This window comes from Embiotoca jacksoni, unplaced genomic scaffold, assembly GCF_022577435.1.
Source record: "Embiotoca jacksoni isolate LCO1_2020_lvr unplaced genomic scaffold, fEmbJac1.0.p SCAF_111, whole genome shotgun sequence".
Taxonomy (NCBI): Eukaryota; Metazoa; Chordata; class Actinopteri; family Embiotocidae; genus Embiotoca; species Embiotoca jacksoni.
In genome coordinates, this window is record NW_027185243.1 from 342,501 (window position 1) to 360,948 (window position 18,448).

General features: G+C 46.0%; 1 protein-coding gene across 2 annotated transcripts; it reads right to left on the reverse strand.

Moving 5' to 3' along the window:
- Window positions 1–717: 717 nt before the first annotated feature.
- lima1a (LIM domain and actin binding 1a) lies at window positions 718–17,491 on the reverse strand. 2 transcript variants are annotated; one of them, XM_069143584.1, is made up of 11 exons: window positions 17,421–17,491; window positions 15,832–16,007; window positions 14,143–14,188; window positions 11,190–11,582; window positions 7,347–7,395; window positions 5,214–5,308; window positions 3,766–3,831; window positions 3,607–3,658; window positions 3,243–3,307; window positions 3,027–3,160; window positions 718–2,293 (listed from the first exon to the last, which is right to left on the reverse strand). In XM_069143584.1, the coding sequence occupies exons 2-11, from the start codon at window positions 15,954–15,956 to the stop codon at window positions 1,246–1,248; spliced, it is 2,073 nt and encodes a 690-aa protein (XP_068999685.1). In that variant the 5' UTR covers window positions 15,957–16,007; window positions 17,421–17,491; the 3' UTR covers window positions 718–1,245. The 2 variants fall into 2 exon arrangements, with proteins under 2 accessions (XP_068999685.1, XP_068999686.1); XM_069143585.1 differs by lacking the exon at window positions 17,421–17,491 and adding an exon at window positions 16,131–16,324.
- Between the last annotated feature and the right edge of the window lie 957 nt (window positions 17,492–18,448).

Consider the following 18,448-nt stretch of genomic DNA (forward strand, 5'->3'; position numbering starts at 1 on the left):
TATATATAGAAATATCGATCCCATCTCAGTTCAGGGTATTAAAGTCACTTCTATGTAAAGTTTACAAAGTTTCACGGTTTAAACCAAATTAGTGTTTAATGCGGTTAAAGTTTTGAAAGAGTCATTCACCAAGAACTTGTGTAATAATGATGATGATGATGATGATAATTCCTTGCCTCGTTGAATTGCACTATAACGGCCTTGTTCAGTACATCTGAGATCATGAATAAAGGTTTCAGTAATGTAAACAAGTTGTGGGTTGTTTTTATTTGTACTTTTTATTAGAAATATTCTGCCTGGATTGGTCCCACTTTCTGGTAAATCAGCTTTTATTCAGTTTTAATAGATTGTAATTTATTAATGGATCATAAATATTTGACTAAAAGCCAACAATTAGAACAACTTTGTGGGTTTCCAGGTTGTAAAACATTCTTTTGGCTGTTTATCCTTTTCTGCTTCATAATGATACTTTAAAAAACAAATGTAGGTATAATGAAAAAAAAAGTTAAAAAAAATTACTTTTACTATTGCTTTCTAATTATTTTCCATCAAGTTTTTGTTTTTTTAACCAAGAAAAAAAAACTCACTTAAAACTTAAATTACATCTCAATTAGTAAGAAAAATCAAAACATTTAAACAGCAAAAAAAAAAAACATTAAGCTGTTCAGCAAAACCAAAATAATTGGAGACACTGGACGAGATGATCAGACAAGAACGTTTGTAGAACAATTTATTTAAACAGTAGTTCAGGATATTTGGTCCCCTGGTTTAAAAACAACAACACAACTTTAAAAACAAACAAAAGGATCAAAGTGTTTTCAGTTCAGCGTGTTGGACGAAAATTCTACATCGAAAAAAAATCTAATCAAACCCATGATTTAAAAATATTGTGGAAGTGCTGGGTTTTATTTTGAGTGTGTTTCAATCAGATTATGAAGCATCGGAGAGAAAATTACAAAAGTCATGTGCACAAAAATAAAACGTCTATTCTGCAAGGCGTAACCGTCAAAGATACGTATTAAAATATTTATGAAATGGGGGCGTAATTTTAAATATTGTACATTTAAAAACAAAAGTTTTTTCCAAAAGTAAAAACTATCCTGCAAGAATGGCTTCAAACATTTCAGACTGTTTGAAGAGGCACGAAGTAAAGAGTTCACGCTAGAACTTTAAGAGTAGAAGAAGAAAACCGAAAGGAAAGGCGAGAAGTCCTGTTACGTGTCCACGGCTGCAGAGAGATTCAGTTTATAAGTCCTCCTCCTCTTCGTCCTCGTAGTATCGGTTTCGTTTGATCATCTCCTCCACCGTCAGCGCCTCCCGCTCTTCGTCCTTGTCGTCCGCCTCTTTGCTTTCCCAGGAGCCGACGTCCTGAGACGAGCGGCTGGCCTCCATCTCCCCGTCGGGGGAGGAGACGGCCGTCGGCTCCGTCGAGGTCTCCAGACCTTTCGCGGACATCTCCTCCTCCAGCAGGCCTCCGTCGTCTTCCTCCTCCATCTGCTCCTCCTCCTCCTCTTCAGCCCGTCTTCCTGCAGTGACCTCTTCTTCCTCTATCTTCATCCCTCCCTCATGGTCCTCCTCTCCCGAGCTGGTGCGCAGGTCCACGCGGGAGTCCTCGGTGGACGTCTGGCTGTCCGACTGGCCGCCGTGCTGCAGCTCCATGCCGGACGGTTCTGGACCGAGCTGCCGGTCGTCCTCGGCAGGAGGAGGAGGTTGCGAACTCTCTTCGGTGGCCTCGGGAGGAGGAGGAGGAGGAGGAGGGCTGTCGGCGAATGCTGCCAGCGTGAAGGGCAAGCTGCGCTCCTTCAGAGAGGAGCTGCGGCGCAGGCAGGGCGAGCCTCGGGCCGGTTCGGGCGGAGAGGACGGAGCGTCCTCCTCTGGGGGCCACTTGGCTCTGATGGGCTTCCCTCCGGAGCCGCCGCCCTGGCCGGCCGGGTCCTCCTGCTCCGTCCGCGGAGGCCAGGAGATCTTCAGCCGGCGGGCCTCCGCGGGTCGGTCGGCTTTATCTGGCGATCCTTGTCCCAGAGCCTCCATGGTGGCCGTCAGGACGTTGACCTTAGCCAGCGGGGAGTCCTCCACGCTGGGGCCGTCCAGGTCCGAGGCCGGGCTCGGGGGCTTCGGCTTGGTCAGCGAGTTGGACTGCGGCGAGGTCTCTCCGCTGTCGCCTTTGCCCTCCCACAGCTCCTTGTGGGGCCGGTGGCCGAAGCCCTCGTCGTAGTTCCCCTTGGCCTTGAACAGCTGGCTGAAGTGCGGCTTGCAGTAGACGTTGTTGTGCAGCGAGGCGTAGTTGGCCAGACTGGACGGGGGACGAGGAGACACGGTTTAGAAAAGACAAACTGTTCTTACCGTTTCCTCACTTGGATGTTTGACCTTAAAGGCTTTTCTTGGTGATTAATTCAATGTTTTTTCACGAGTTCCATCACAGGAATCGTTTCATTTAGAATCGCTTTCTTCGGAAAGACAGACGGCGTTGTGGAACTTCGAGTCCTCGTTTCCCCGAATCAGCGGAGAGCGAAGCGACAGAACGACCGCCAGCTCCAAATGACTCCTTTAAAGGAGTTCATCTGGTAATCTACCTAAAACATCTCTTTAATCTGCCTTTGGATTACAAGTATTTATTTAGGATTCTATCAATTATTTTATTCCTCTTCATCTTTTGTCCTGCCTCCCCTTTGATTCTTCTTATTTCTACCACAGCTTTTTATTGCCTTTGTTCTTCTCGTTTTGTCTTCAGTTTTTATTTCACTTTATTTTACTACCGTTACCATTTTGATTTTACCTTCATGACTATTTTATTATATTTTTATTGTCTCTAATTTTCTTCACGTTTCCAGTCTGATTATCGGCCTGTCAATCATACATTAAGCACTTTGAACCAACGTCTGTGAAAGGTGCTGGATTATATTATCAAAGTTTGATTGAAGGTTAGCGCTGAGGCTAAACCACCTCGGGTACGGTGAAGTTGAAGCGTCATTCCTGTAAACACCCTCCTGGCCACCGCTCTTCATCGTGTTTTGAGTCTTCCTCACCTGAGTTTGGTGTTGCAGTGCGAGCAGCGGAAGCAGGAGCTGTGGTAAACGTGCTGATTGGCCACCAGCCTCTCCAGAGGATACACCGTCTTCAGACACGACACGCAGGTCTCCCTCACCGGCAGGCGGAAGCTCTGCACACAAACACCGGAAATTCAATAATTCACATTAAAATAAATGTGATTCTTGCGTCACTCGTCTCCTGCGAGGACTCACTCTGGGAGTTTTGGACTGAGACGAGTCTTTCTGAGCGGAGGAGGTCGGCGTGCCGGGACCAGAACCTGAGGGAGCACAAAACAAAATGTCAAAGAAAAGGCAGTGATGCAGTGTGGACACTAGAGGGAGCTCTTTTTATTTCAAATAAAATTACAGCTCAACTTTACCTCTTAAATATCAGGAATCCAAAATAAAGTAGTTTACAGAGTTTAGAGATTAAATTGAAAGAGACATCTGGAGTTTTCAGATAATTAAGACTAATAATAAATGTGGATAAAGGTTCTGATTCACTAACTTCTGGTGTTCACGTTTAAGCTGAACTCCACTAAAACCTTGTTCTGATGACACATTGGAGATAACTTACCGCTGCTGTCGGAGCTGAACGCTCTCCTGCCGTTCGGTTCAGACTCCGGACTCTGAAACCAGAAGATAAATCAGTGCGTCGCTGACAAACAGAAAAACATCCAGCGCGTGAAAACGATTTAATGGTTCGATCACACAGACGAACAGAAACGGTCGTTACCATGTCCGGCGAGCTCGGAGGGACGTTCTCCTTCTGCGTCCCACAGAAACCGTCCAGCTGCTCGCTCTGAGACACGAGACAGGAAGTTCAGGAACCAAATAAGAAACACTTTCTTCCTCACTTTAAATCTCCAACACTCGACCGTCTGAAGCGACTCCGGCTTCTTTCTTTGCCGACGCCACTTTGATCGGATGCCTCTTGGCCTCCGTCCAGTTCACCGTTTGGGTGATTGGATTGATTACAGTCACCTTAAAAGCTTTAAGTGTCAGAGAGACGTGCGTAATGTTAAAGGAACGCCGCTGAATTTCAGATTCAGTGGTTGAAGATTGTGTTTTTGTCTGTTTGGTTTCTTTTTTATTTTTTTTATTTCATTCTTTCTAGGGGGGCAACTCAAAGTTCAGAGACTGGACGAAGCTTTAACCTTTGAGTAAGTACTCAAAGTTGTCTCTTGATCAGCACCCGAGTTGGTTGTTTTTGTGACCGCTGGTCCAGTTAAATCTATGATTTCTCCGTTAACGAGCAAAATGTATCAGATTTAGTGTCAAACTCTGTAAACGGTCAACAGAGACTCTGGAAAGTCTTCAGAAAGTCTCCGGCGATGAAGCGACGAGCCGGGCGAGGTGTTCTGATGACATCACGTTTCAAGAGGGGCGGAGCTTCACCGTCCCAGACCGAAGAAGGATCGTCAGGTCAGGAGACACCAGGTGGGTTTTCTTGGTGTCACCGTGAATTGGTCCCCCAGAGTCAGACTGTCAACACCAGTTCCACCGGGACCTTCGGAGGGAAAAACACTCGGTGCGAACCACCTGAACTGTGTTGCCATGGCAACAGGCTTCTCCAACATGACAACTTGTATTGAATCACCCCTGGATTTGGCTCCCTGCGACTTCTTTCTGTTCCCCAAAAATTTTACACAATTCAATGAAATCAAAAAAATAAATAATAATAATAATAATCGGATTTTCCCGGACCACTGCTCACAAAAATGTGTAACTCAGGTGCTGATCTTACTCACGAAGGTTTTAGCTTCAGCGTTTTTAAGTCCCATCTCTTAGGCTGCATTTCAGGTATTTCTTAATATAAAAAGTTATTTTATTCTATTGAGCACGTGTCCAGCTAGTGAAGATCATCCGAACAAAAGGGAGACGGAGTTTGAAATATATCTCGGCAACATGATAACGTGGGTCAAGTAAGGAGGAAGTAGAAGTACGAGCACATCTTTACGTCTTGCTGAAGCAGGAATAGACTCGTGACAGATGTCCATGTCAGGATGGAGAAGGACGACAACGTCGCAGGCTCAAAACTAAATTTAAAGATCATTTTATCAGAGTTACAGTTTCAGACTTCCATCCAGAAAAATCTCTGAGTGGTTGATATCTTTAGTGGTTTTAAACTGGAGGCGATGAGACAGCCGAAGGACTTGGAGCCACGAACCAACCAATACTCACGGTGACGGGGGTGGGAGGGACTTCCTGTTTAGAGATGGCGGCTTGGTAGAGGGCCATCCTGTCGCGGAGAGGCGTCGAGTCTGCCAGACTTCCATCTGGTGAAACACGATACGGAGAGGTCGGTGTGGGAACCGTTGAAATCAGTCTGAGATTTGGCTTTTAAAACTCCTCTGAAATCCTCTTTTTGTTGCTGAAGCACAAATCCAGTTCTACACATCTGCACGTATTGAGTTCAGTCTTTGTTGGGAACGTTTGTTGAACTACGCGTCAGGACTTCGATTTTCCGACCGCTCCCGGTTCACGCCGAGTCAACGCGAGGTTGGGAGGCGTTGACGGGAAACGGACGGTTGGTCTCTTCCTGTTCTGCAGCTGATCACCAGACTAAGAAGGATGTCGTCCATCCAGAGGAAGACGATCGGAGAACAATGCTTTACTTTGAAACAGATATATTCCTCTTTCCATTGTTTTTATTTTCCAAAGTAGCTACACTATATTTTTTTTTTCTTTCCTACAGACAGCCGGGCGAATTATCATCAAACGTTGCAGTTCCTCTCAACTCTACAAAGTATTTGAACATTTTTCCAGTTCATCGTTGTAGTTTTACAGCCTGTAATGATGCAGTTATTAGTTTACCTTCAGAAAGAAAACCCTAAAAGAGGCAACTAATGTCCAGACAGATGCAGGAACAGTTTGTTGCCTTCAACGACCCTCAGACACCCTCAGAGACCCTCAGACACCCTCACAGACACCATCAGAGACCCTCAGAGACCATCACAGACCCTCACAGACCCTCAGAGACCCTCACAGACCCTCAGACACCCTCAGAGACCCTCACAGACCCTCACAGACCCTCAGAGACCCTCACAGACCCTCAGAGACCCTCACAGACCCTCAGACACCCTCAGAGACCCTCACAGACCCTCAGAGACCCTCAGACACCCTCAGAGACCCTCAGAGACCCTCAGAGACACCCTCAGAGACACCCTCAGAGACACCCTCAGAGACCCTCACAGACCCTCAGACACCCTCAGAGACCCTCACAGACCCTCAGACACCCTCACAGACCCTCAGACACCTTCACAGACCCTCAAACACCATCAGAGACCCTCAGAGACCATCAGAGAACCTCAGACACCCTCAGAGACCATCAGAGACCCTCACAGACCCTCACAGACCCTCAGAGACACCCTCAGAGACCCTCAGACACCATCAGAGACCATCAGATACCCTCAGAGACCCTCACAGACACCCTCACAGAGACCCTCAGAGACCCTCAGACACCTTCACAGACCCTCAGACACCATCAGAGACCCTCAGAGACCATCAGAGACCCTCACAGACCCTCAAACACCATCAGAGACCATCAGAGACCCTCAGAGACCCTCACAGACCCTCAAACACCATCAGAGACCATCAGAGACCCTCAGAGACCCGAGTACGTATAAAGGTTTCAGTTTAAAACAAGCACTTGATGTCCAGATAATTCCTTAAGGAGGTGGTGGAGACCAAAACTGAGCTAAAAGACAGTAAAGATTGAACTTACATTCACCAGGTGGAGAAAAACAACAATAAAATATAATGCTTGGTTTGTATTGGGTAGGAATGTCAGTACAGTTTGTTTCTGCTGCCAAAAACCCCAGAATGCATTAGGTTTCAGTTCATAAAAGACCCAGCACATACATTACTTCACACTGTGGATACTACTTTTAAACTATACGCAAATATTATTAAAACTGACTTATGAAGTCAAGTCGCCAATTTACACATTGTTGGTTTCCACCAACTCCTGAAGGGAAACATCTGGAAACAAGCTTGATGAGAATAATGAACGAACCGATAACAGAAAATCGTGATTAAAGCCGACAGAGAGAGAGAACAGAAAAACAGGATCAAAAAGTGCAGCAATAAAACTCTGCTGGAAACGCAGGATATTTTCACTTCTTGGAATTTCTTCCATATTAAAATGATCAAATCTAAGATGACGGAATTACGGAGCATCATCACGGCCTAAAAAGTTTAATGAGGAACCTCAAAATATGAAAAGTGCAACACAAAAAAATGCTTACGAGATAAAAAGGTTGGAAATCCACCAAAAACTCTCCATTTCAAATAAAAGGAATAAAAGGACGTTACCTCCTAGTAGCTGGTCCATGGTTGCTCTGCTCGGAGGCTCTCTGGACGCCTGCAACAACAACAACAACAACACTTAGAAACGTAGGAAATACAACAACAACAACGACACTCGGCAGTTTGAGGCTCACATGTTTGAAGCGGAGCTGCAGAGCGTCTGACAGGAAAGTAAAGAGGTCTACACTCGTCCAGACAAAACCTGTTAATCCCCCTAATGAGCTCAGAGAAGGACAGACGGAGACAGACGGAGACAGACGGAGACACAGTCTGTCACCGCAGCCAGCTGAGGACGTTCAGACTTCGTTCCAGAAACCAAGTAAAGCGCCTCATGAAAGCTTTGAGCAGCAGATCGTGACGTCATGAGACTCGAGCAGCTTCAGCTGAAAATAAAACGCTTCCGACGGTTTCCTGGCTCGAGCTCCGGTGAGGATTTGAGTCCCGACCGGTTTGAGCTTCTGCAGCTCAACACAAAAACAACCGTCCGACATCGAGAAAAGAAATCGGTGAAATGAAAGTTCACGACTTCGACACGTCAAACAAAACATTCATCTTCCTCATTACTGTGGATTGAAAATGAACAGCTGCTTTTCTACTTTGGCTTCAAATCCCATAAAAACAGAAGCGACGCGTCCAACTAACTCGTCTGAAAACTGTCCAACAGATGAAGAACAGACTGGAAGACGCAGCTGAAGCTCTCGGAGAGTTTCGGTCTGTTGTGCGTTTGGATAAATATCGTTCACGTCTGTCGGCAGCGCGTCACGTTACATCTGGAGACCAGAGAGACACTTTTTAAATGAGACGCGGAGAGGACGTCTTCATTTCTTGTCTCCGTCTACAGCGAGCCGTTAACGGAGCCTCCAGCCGAGCTCCGTTAACGTTTAACGAGGAAGAGGAAGAGATGACGGTGAGTCAGGTGATAGAACAATAAAGACAGCAGCATCTTTTCATATCTTTACCTCATAAAACGACTAAAGAGTGAAGTCGTGCAAAATATCAAATAAACAATAAATAAACAACTAAAAACAATCAGGAACAGGTTTATACAGCAAGAAGAGGGTGTGTGTGTGTGTGTGTGTGTGTGTGTGTGTGTGTGTGTGTGTGTGTGTGTGAACTGTGTCTCAGGAGATGATCAGTGAACCAGACAAAGAAGCGGCTGTTAATCCTGAAACTATTAAAGCTCCCAAACAGACTGATTCAGCCCCCCCCCCTCCCTCCCCTCTCCCCCCTCCCCCTCCACACACACCCTGTTCTTCGTCAGCTGCAACAAAACAAAGACAGAGGAGGAGGAAGGGAACCTCTAGCATCAGCTACCTTTAAAACACACACACACACACACACACACACACACACACACACACACACACACACACAAACATACACACACACACACACACACACACACACACACACACACACACACAGTAACACCTTCAGGTACTCAACGTTCTGTCGTGTCTTTCAGCTGCAGTGAAAACATCCTCAGAAATCAACAAAAAGGCAGGAAACAAAAAAAGTGCAGAGAAGCCGGGCGCTGAAAGACAGACAGAGACAGACAGACATAGACAGACAGTGAGAGAGACAGACAGACAAACAGACAGAGAGACAGACAGACAAACAGACAGAGAGACAGACAGACAGAGAGAGAGAGACAGACAGAGACAAACAGACAGAGAGACAGAGAGGCAGACAGAGAGAGACAGACAGACAGACAGACAGACAGCCTACCATGGAGGTGGGATGGAAACAGCATATATCTACCTCTGGGTGAAGAAGAAGAGAAGCTGAATCCAGCAGCTCTGGAGCTGAGAGGGACAGATTGAGGTGGGGGGGGGGGGGGGGGGGGGCGACAGGGAGCAGGTGTTCCTAAGGGGGTGGTCGGTGCGAGGGGGGGAGGGGCTGTGTGGGAGGGAGGAAGGAGGGGGATGAGGGGGGAGGAGGGATGGCCTCATGACTGCCAGTTGATTATATTTCACTCAAAAAACACTAAAGTTAATCTCATGGTGCCAGAAAAAATAAAACCAGGGGAGTCGGTGCGACTCGTCCTCTGAGGACTACGAATGTCTGCAAAACATTTCCTGGCAATCCATCGAGTCGTGGAGATATTTGGAAGGAAACTGTAGAAGATCGAGTGGTGTCACGACGATGGTCCGGATTTCTAGATAAGAAGCATCTTTGAAACTCGGTCGACCTCGAAGCCCCAGACGGTCTTCAGACATATCGTGACCTCTGGGTGAGGACAGCGTGACCTCGGGGTGAGGACAGCGTGACCTCGGGGTGAGGACAGCGTGACCTCGGGGTGAGGACAGCGTGACCTCGTGGTGAGGACAGCGTGACCTCGTGGTGAGGACAGCGTGACCTCGTGGTGAGGACAGCGTGACCTCGTGGTGAGGACAGCGTGACCTCGGGGTGAGGACAGCGTGACCTCGTGGTGAGGACAGCGTGACCTCGGGGTGAGGACAGCGTGACCTCGGGGTGAGGACAGCGTGACCTCGGGGTGAGGACAGCGTGACCTCGGGGTGAGGACAGCGTGACCTCGGGGTGAGGACAGCGTGACCTCGGGGTGAGGACAGCGTGACCTCGGGGTGAGGACAGCGTGACCTCGGGGTGAGGACAGCGTGACCTCGGGGTGAGGACAGTGTGAGACGCAACGATGAACCCAAACGGTCGAACTGCAGAAATACGAGCCTGAAGCTGTGGAGCTGAAACGATGTGAAGAGGAGAGATGGACGGTGGACAACAGAGATGATTGATGGTGTGTGTGTGTGTGTGTGTGTGTGTGTGTGAGGGGGGGGGGGGGTCTGAAGAGGCTCAGATCAGCTGTCTGCAGTCATGAGCTGCACCATGACATCATCATCAGTCCCGTGGACAACAGCAGTCAGTGGACGTCTTTGTCCAATCTGGAGCTGATTTCTGCTGCAGGTCCTCAAACAGTCAAACGTTCCTTTCATCCATTTCCACATTATTTCATCTTCTCACCGTTTCTTAATGATGGTGAATGTGGTTCTGCACTTTACTTTGAAAGATGCCATAAATACAGTCATTGAAATGATTTGATGTAATTAATTATTAATACAAAAATACTGATTATAGCTTCTGAATTAAAGTGAAGTAACTCGTCAAGCTGGAACGTCACAAACGGCGTTTTGTTCACGCGTCACCAACACGAGCGTTTTACACTTCATGAGCCTCCGAGCAGATGCATGACACCCCCCCCCCTCCCCCCATGTTTTGCCCGGGAGGATGTTGGAAGTCAGCTGAGTGCGTGGGGGGAAGCGGATGTGAAGTGAGGCCGCACCATGTGACTCTCAGCGTGACATCACCGCAGGGAGCCGAGAACCAATCGTGATCCGAGTTACGGAACCAACGACAGTTTCAGAGTCTCCAGACTTCATTAACTTCGGACTCCGTACTTACGTGACCGGCGGAAGTCCTGCACATAAAACAAGAACAGCAGTTCTACGGGACGACGCTTCCTTCAGCTTCCAGTTACTCAGTCAAACATCCTGAGGACCATCACGCTGCCGGCATTCAGCTCTACGTCCACCGGATGAACCACTGACTGGATATTAAAGACTTCGTAGCTTCCAGGTCTGACAAGTAAGGCTAATGAGGAACTGCCTTCAGCTGCAATACCAGCGAGTGCCACTAGAGGTCGGCTCCAAAAAGCCTCCGGCTCCATAGACTCCCATTCAACTTCTCTCATCAAATCCAAAGTGAATAAAATGTGTCCATCAGTTATCTCGGTGTTGTTAGCTAAAGTCACTCCTTCTTATTAGTTTTCTGGAGGTATTTAACGTGTGCAGTGAAATATGAGGATGAACTCTAAAAGCTGAGAGGCTGTGGTACCTGGTTCTGGTTCTGGTTCTGGTTCTCTCCTCTCTCAAACATCATCTTGAGGCTGATGAGGGGAACGCTGGGCTTCTCGCCGTCGGGCACTTCGGCCACCGCTCCCTCCGGCCTCTCTGGCTCTCCGCTGGGCGTCGCCTCCATGTCGATCCGGTCCTCGGGCCGAGCCGACGGGTCGGATCCGGTCTCCGAGTGAACCTCCGTCTCCGTGTCGCGGTCGGAGGCGGTTAGCGGGGTGTCGGAGCGCGTCTCGGTTGGCGTTGCAGGTTTTGGGCCCGTCGGCGGGCCGGCGAGGCTGCAGGTCTGAAGTTGGACCCGGCGGCTCGGCGGCTGCTCCCAGCGTTTCTTTAAAACCGTCAGCTTGGCGCTTCGCAGCGTCGAAGGTTCAACACGCTGCAGAGAAAACAAGCACCAAAACGTCCCATTCAGCCCGATCGGACACGTTTTAACTCGGTTACATCATGGTGGGTAAAAAAAGAAGGCTGGCATTGTGCATCTTTGTTCATTTTTAACAAATCCGATGACAAAAGCAACAACAAGCCTTCTGCAGATCTCAGCTCCAAACCGACGAGATGAATCCTTCAAAAACAGCAAACAAAAAAAATCTCAATAATTCTCTGAAACAGCTGGGTGTGTTCGTTTTTAGCAAATAATAAAAAAGGTGTAACTTGTGGTCTATTTCCAGCTGCAGATGAATACAAATGTGATCATCTGTTAATTATCTACAGCAGCAGAAACGACATTTCAAAGAACGAGTCACCGACACGTTTTTAAATCGTTTTTTAGACGACAATGGAAAGAAGATGTACGAGTGTTCAGACACTTGAGTTTCATCTAATTTCTTGACGAGAAGAATACAACTTATTTCAAGACAAACATTGATATGACAAGAACCTCGTTTTCAGTCGACTCAAACATGAGAGCATAAAAACGTTCTGAACCGAGTTAAATGTTTTTAAAATTAGTCTCAAGCGCTTTAGTTTCAGCCTTCATCCAATTTTTGCAGCAACAAGACAGAAACTCCTGAAGAGAATTTAACTTAAAATATGAACAAATTCAACTGAACTCAGGTCTGAACTTCAATATTCAAACTTTAGTAAAAAATGTGCTGGAAGTATTGATTATTTTTCATTAATTGGGTGAATATTTTCTGTAAATGTAAGAAAATAGTGAAAAAGTCGTCACAATATCGTGGAAACAGCAGTTTGACCTTTAAGTGACTTTTGTCCGACCAACTGTCCAAAACCAAAAAATTGCTTGGAAAAAAAAAAAAAAAAAAAAGACTAAACGATGAATTGATCCATAAAATAGTCAATAAATAAATAAATAAATCCCTTAAAATGGTTTCAGCTCCAACTCAACAGATCCACAAAATTCAGGACTTTGATTTTGTATCTGTACATTTTTGTCTTGAATAAAACATTAATTTAAGTATAAAAGTCAATTCATGTACATATTATTTATGGATAAAATGCAACCTAACAGTGAAACATTTCCCTTCTAGAATCGTTTTGTCTGACCAACAGTCCAAATTAGTTTTTAGAAGTTAAACTGTTATAAAATATTGAATTGATCGTTTGTCTTGGTGAACCGTCGTAGACGTTGGAAGTGAAACAGCCGAGATAACGCTCATCGTTCTCCGATGACTCACTCCTTCTGAACACTTAAGCAGAGTCGCTTTTTACTTTTCTCAATGAATTCCTTTAAAGTTGGACTCGGGCCACTTCAACCTTCGACTGCTGAATGAAGCTAAAAACGCACTCAGAAAACAACACCGGTTGCACACAAGTTCAAAACGTACGTTAGCATTTCTGGTAGCACAGTCAGCACAAAAAAAGAGAGGAAAAGACATGAAAAGGAAAACAAACTCAGACAAAAGACAAAAGAGCTGCTCAGCACCCATCTAGAAACCTGCAGCTGCAGAAAGCTGGAAAAACTCAAAGTGAGGATTTCAAAACCTGAAGGAGACGCAGAGGAACCGGCCGGTGGCGTCTTAAAAAAAAAAAAGAAGAAAACTTAAAAACGCATGTCGGCGTGGAAACGCTGCAAACTGTCCCAGATGTGAAGCTCGAGAAGTGATCAGAGAGAAGCAGTGTGAAGCAAACTATAAGCCCCCCCTCCCTCCACACCCAGCCCCCCTACAAGACAAGGGAGGGAGGGAAGGAAACAGGGGGAGGGGGAGGGGGAGAAAATGAGAAACAGAGATGGTCAGTGAGCGAAGGAGGGAAATAAAGTCCAGGAAATGAGGAAAAAGGTAAAAAGGACAGAGCTGGAAACCTGAAGGCAAAAATAAAAAAGTCCCACAAAGAGACGAAAACTGGATAAAAAATAATGTTCTGATAAATGTCCGTCAATCAGATTTATATCGGATGTTTATTTTAGAGATTTCACACCTTTAACGACAAGTTTGACTCAAAACTCTCCAGAAAAGAAGGATAGAATCTGATTGGAAACCTGATGATACTACGTCCCGCCCACCGATAGCTGTAACCTGACTGCACCACAGGCCTGTCAATCAAACAGACACGCCCCCAAAAACAGGTCTTCTTGAATCTTCTTTTCTAATGAATGAGGGATTATTTTCAGATGGACCTCCAGAAAACTAATAAGAAGGAGTGACTTTAGCAAATGGCACCACGATGGTGTTTTGAAACCAGCCCCTAGTGGCACTATGTGGTATTGCAGTGTAATGACACTGCATCGGCCTCATTGTTCCGACCCAGAAGCTACGTCCACTTTTATATGGAGTCCGTTGTTTGCACAGTAAAACCACACGGCTGTCGAAGTGTCGTGAAACATGCTGTCAATCAAAACGAGCAGTTTGTCCTTCAGTTCAACAGAACCATGAAGTACCGCTTCAAAACGTTGAGTTGAAACTTCAACACGGTTACAACAAAAACAGATCATCATCCAGACGGACTGAGGCGGTGTGCAGATCGATGTGATGCGTTACCGTTTTCTTCTGCTCTGCGCTGCCCTCCTCTGCTGCCATCTGGTACCTGAGGAGGAGGAGGAGGAGGAGGAGGAGGAGGAGGAGAAGGACATCAGGAAACAGGAAGTCAATCAAGGATGGAAAGTAACGTCAAAGTAAGACACAGCCGCTCTCTGATCACACCAGGAAGTTCATGTGAAACTCCACAAACATCCGATTTCATGCCGACCGAGAATCTGGAGGGAAAATCTTCATCTGACGTTACGTCACACAGGAAGTGAAGAAGTTCATGTTTCTGTCTCAAGAGAAGATTCCATTACGGCAAACTCAACTCACGACCAAAAACGTTTCAACTCTGAACCAAAAAGCTTTTAAAAACCAATTTTGTTTTTCTCGCAACCCAAAAGTTTGAGTCAACAGAAACTCTGGTTGATTTAAAACATCGATAAGAAACGACAGCTGGTTCAGAACGCTGCAGCCAGAACCAAGAAAACCAACCACCTGACCCGCCAGACCACCTGACCCGCCGGACCACGCGACCTGACCCGCCAGACCACCTGACCCGCCGGACCACCTGACCTGACCCGCCAGACCACCTGACCCGCCGGACCACGCGACCTGACCCGCCGGACCACCTGACCCGCCGGACCACGCGACCTGACCCGCCGGACCACCTGACCCGCCGGACCACGCGACCTGACCCGCCGGACCACCTGACCTGACCCGCCGGACCACCTGACCTGACCCGCCGGACCACGCGACCTGACCCGCCGGACCACGCGACCTGACCCGCCGGACCACCTGACCTGACCCGCCGGACCACGCGACCTGACCCGCCGGACCACCTGACCCGCCGGACCACCTGACCTGACCCGCCGGACCACGCGACCTGACCCGCCGGACCACGGGACGTCTTTTAGGAATGGATTTAAAAAGTTCTTTTACTTGTTCGTAAAGCTTTAAATATCTCACCTCGACATCTGAGCTCTGCTTTCAGTTCGTGTTGCCGACACGTCCTCTGCTTTTTATTTGAAATGTTCCTCTTGTCTAAAACGTTTGAACGCCTTGTTCTCTTTAATTTAACTCGCTATTTTTAAAAGGAAACTTAAAACTTTCTCTTGAATCGGGCTTTTAATTTAGAGACATTTTTACTATTTATTGTTTTTAAAATCACTGATGTTTAACCTTTTTTATTTAATTTTATTGATGGATTTTTAACAGTTTTATTGTTACAACCTTTAGTCCTTAATCTTTTTTATTTGTTTGTTTGTTGGTAGTTGTTTTTTTCATATCATTGGTTTCTTGTTTGGGCGATTTAAGATGATAACATCTAATAAACAAACTAAATTAGATCTTTTTAAAGTATTATATTCAGAGCAGTGATCCACTGACTCGGACAAAGAGCAACACCTAGTGGTCAGATGGAGGAATCGCAGCGCGGAAAGCATCCTGTCACCTTCTCGATTCCAAAGAGGAAACTGGATAGGAGGTGAAGGAGAAGCCGTGAGGAGCAGAGCCGCCACAGTTCACCTCCGGAGAGACTCTGGAAACCGGAAAGGACGCCAACAAAGTGGACGAAGAGAAAAGAGGAAACTGAAAGAAAAAAGAAGCCATGACCTCATTTATCACAAATGAGGTCATGGCTTCTTTTTTAATAAATAAAGTGACCAGCTGAGTTGCTGCTGGTGAATTATTAAGAGAGAGACTCACTTGGAGAAGCGCTCTGCGATGGCGTTGTTCTTCCCGCGGGCCGACACCAGGGACATCTCCTTGGCGGTGACCCGGAGGGACTGGGACGCCCACTGCCGGCGGCCGAACGGGGTAACGGAGGCCATCTTTTTTCTTTATTTAACAGTTGGTGTATCAACTCTCCAGGAAGGAAAAGACTGGAAAAAAACAACAAAAAAACAAGTTGAGTCTTCAACCAAATCAATACAAAACTGAGGCTGCTGACAGAAAACACACGTGCTCATGTAAATGTGTTCAACACCAGAAGCTCAACCACAAACCATCAGTTCTTCTCAAAGATTTCACGTTTGAGTGCAGCGTGGAAAGGACACGCGCAGCGGAGGCAAAGTCAATAATGCGCGTCACGCCGCCGTTGACCATCTGTTCCCCACGTGACTCCGCTCCGACTGAAGCCCGGAGGGCGACGACACCGACAACCGATACTCCCGCCCCACACACGAACCCTCCGGTCCACTTTCACAACACACACGTCTGTACCTGCTTCGCCTCCAGGCCGAGCAAACGTGCGCGCGCAGCAGCAGCGCGAGCTCAGTAAAATAAGTCATCCGTGAGTTACACGCGCTCCGGTGACGACACAGCCTTCCGGGGTAGCGACTCATAGCCTCGTCGTCACCCAGCAGGTGGGCCATTATGGGATGTTCGCCTAATTAAGGACCTGCTCGTTCATTTCTACAACACGGGCTCCTTTGTGTCCCAGTCACTGGGTTTGTTAGAGTACACATGAAAAAAAACTGCCTAGCTGACTACTTTCATGATCGAATAATCTGCTGATTAGTTTCTTAATTTAGAGTCTATAAAACATCAGAAAAATCATCTTCAACTGTCTTCTTTTAATGAAAAACAGTCCAAAACCAAAAGATATTCATTTTATGATAATTTAAGACAAGCAAAATCAGATTCTCACATGTGAGGAGTCAAAACCATCAAAAGTTTGGTATTATTATTATTAAAAAACAAAATTTCTTCGATTGTTATTGGTTATCTATTTTGGGATGTTTTAAATCAGGCTCAATATCATAATTTGAGAATTGTCTCGTGATGATTTAAGGCCAAATGTTGAGTGTTATCAATTCACCTGTTAGTTATTCTTTCTATTAATTATGTAGAATAACAGGAAAAAAGTTCCAAGGTGTCCAGAACTGAAATATAATCAATACATTGACAAAATAAAAACTAAAAAACACAAGCAGAGAAAACCATTAAACGCTCACTTTTGCTGTGAAACCTTTGATCAAATCCTCCCAGTGGATCTAAACAGCCTAAATGCTCCCGTCAGGTCAAATAAAAATGGATTTTGACAGCGACCCCGAGTCACCTCAAACAAAGCAGCATGTAAAACTCATGAAACATTAAAGACTCAAATAAATAAAACATGTTCAGGACTGAAAAGTGTCGCTGAGCTGAAGTTAAAAGAAGAGACGCCTGATTTCAAACTTTACAGGCAAAAACAATCAATGGAAACACAGAGTAGAGAGATTATCAGTTAAAGTGAACTACTCATCTTCATCAGATAGAAACCCCGAAGAAGAGCATGGAGCTCCTCCACCTACCTGTTCACTGCTTCTTCTTCTTTTACCCCCTCAGCTGCTGCCAGCACAGCTTTTCACTAGACAGGGAAGTAGGAGAGTCCAGCCGCTCCCATTTAACTCCTCTCAGCCAATCAGGAAGCAGCACTCACCTCCACCTGAAAGGTACGAGCCCCACCCCCTCCGCCTCCTCCTCCTCCTTCTCCTCCTCCTTTTCCTTTCTGATCAGCAGTGTTCAATGGGAGCACAGAGGAGCAGCCTGGTGAAGCAACATGGCAGACAGGGAGCAGGAAGGGAGGAGGGAGAGGAGGAGGGGGAGGGAGGAGGAGGGGGTGGAGCCCACACTGGATTCCTGGAAGCTGAGTGACTCCTGGCTGCCCACTTTCTCACAAGGTCAGGATCTCTGAGGATGTGACTCATGATACTGTCTCACTCCACCGAAGGGGGAGGAGAGGGGGGGGGGGTGTCTTCAAAATAAAACTATTTTTATGATTTAGTGTTCGAAGAAGTGAACGTGAAAATCCTGCAATCAAAAGTTTACACAAGTAAAAGTATTGAAGTTTTATTATTAAAATGTAGTTAAAGTATCAAAAGTCAAAGAAAATGCTCCTGTCAGTGTTTTACTTTGATGTTTTTGGATTAATATTATTGTTAAATTACTGTGTATTTCCATACTTATTTACGCTTGTGCTTATTTTAACTACAACAATGTTGATTTGGAAAAGGTTTGTTCTTCTTTTAGCTCCGTTTCTTTCAGCTGCTGGTTTTTCTGTTTGTTGCAGGATGACTTTATTTCTGTTTTACAGCTAAAACAGTGAATAAAACAATGACACTGATAGTGGTGAAGGAATATAGCCGTTAAACCAAAACAATCAGCTCAAAGACACCAAAAACTCAACGAACTGAGGGCTAAATTGCTGAATGGAAGATCTTAGCTTTATCACTTTGAGCAACACACAAATAATAGTAATTATTAACTATTATAATCCTTCGATCAACTGTGACTGATTTATGTAGCTACACTTATTATTAAAATATAATAAATATATGAA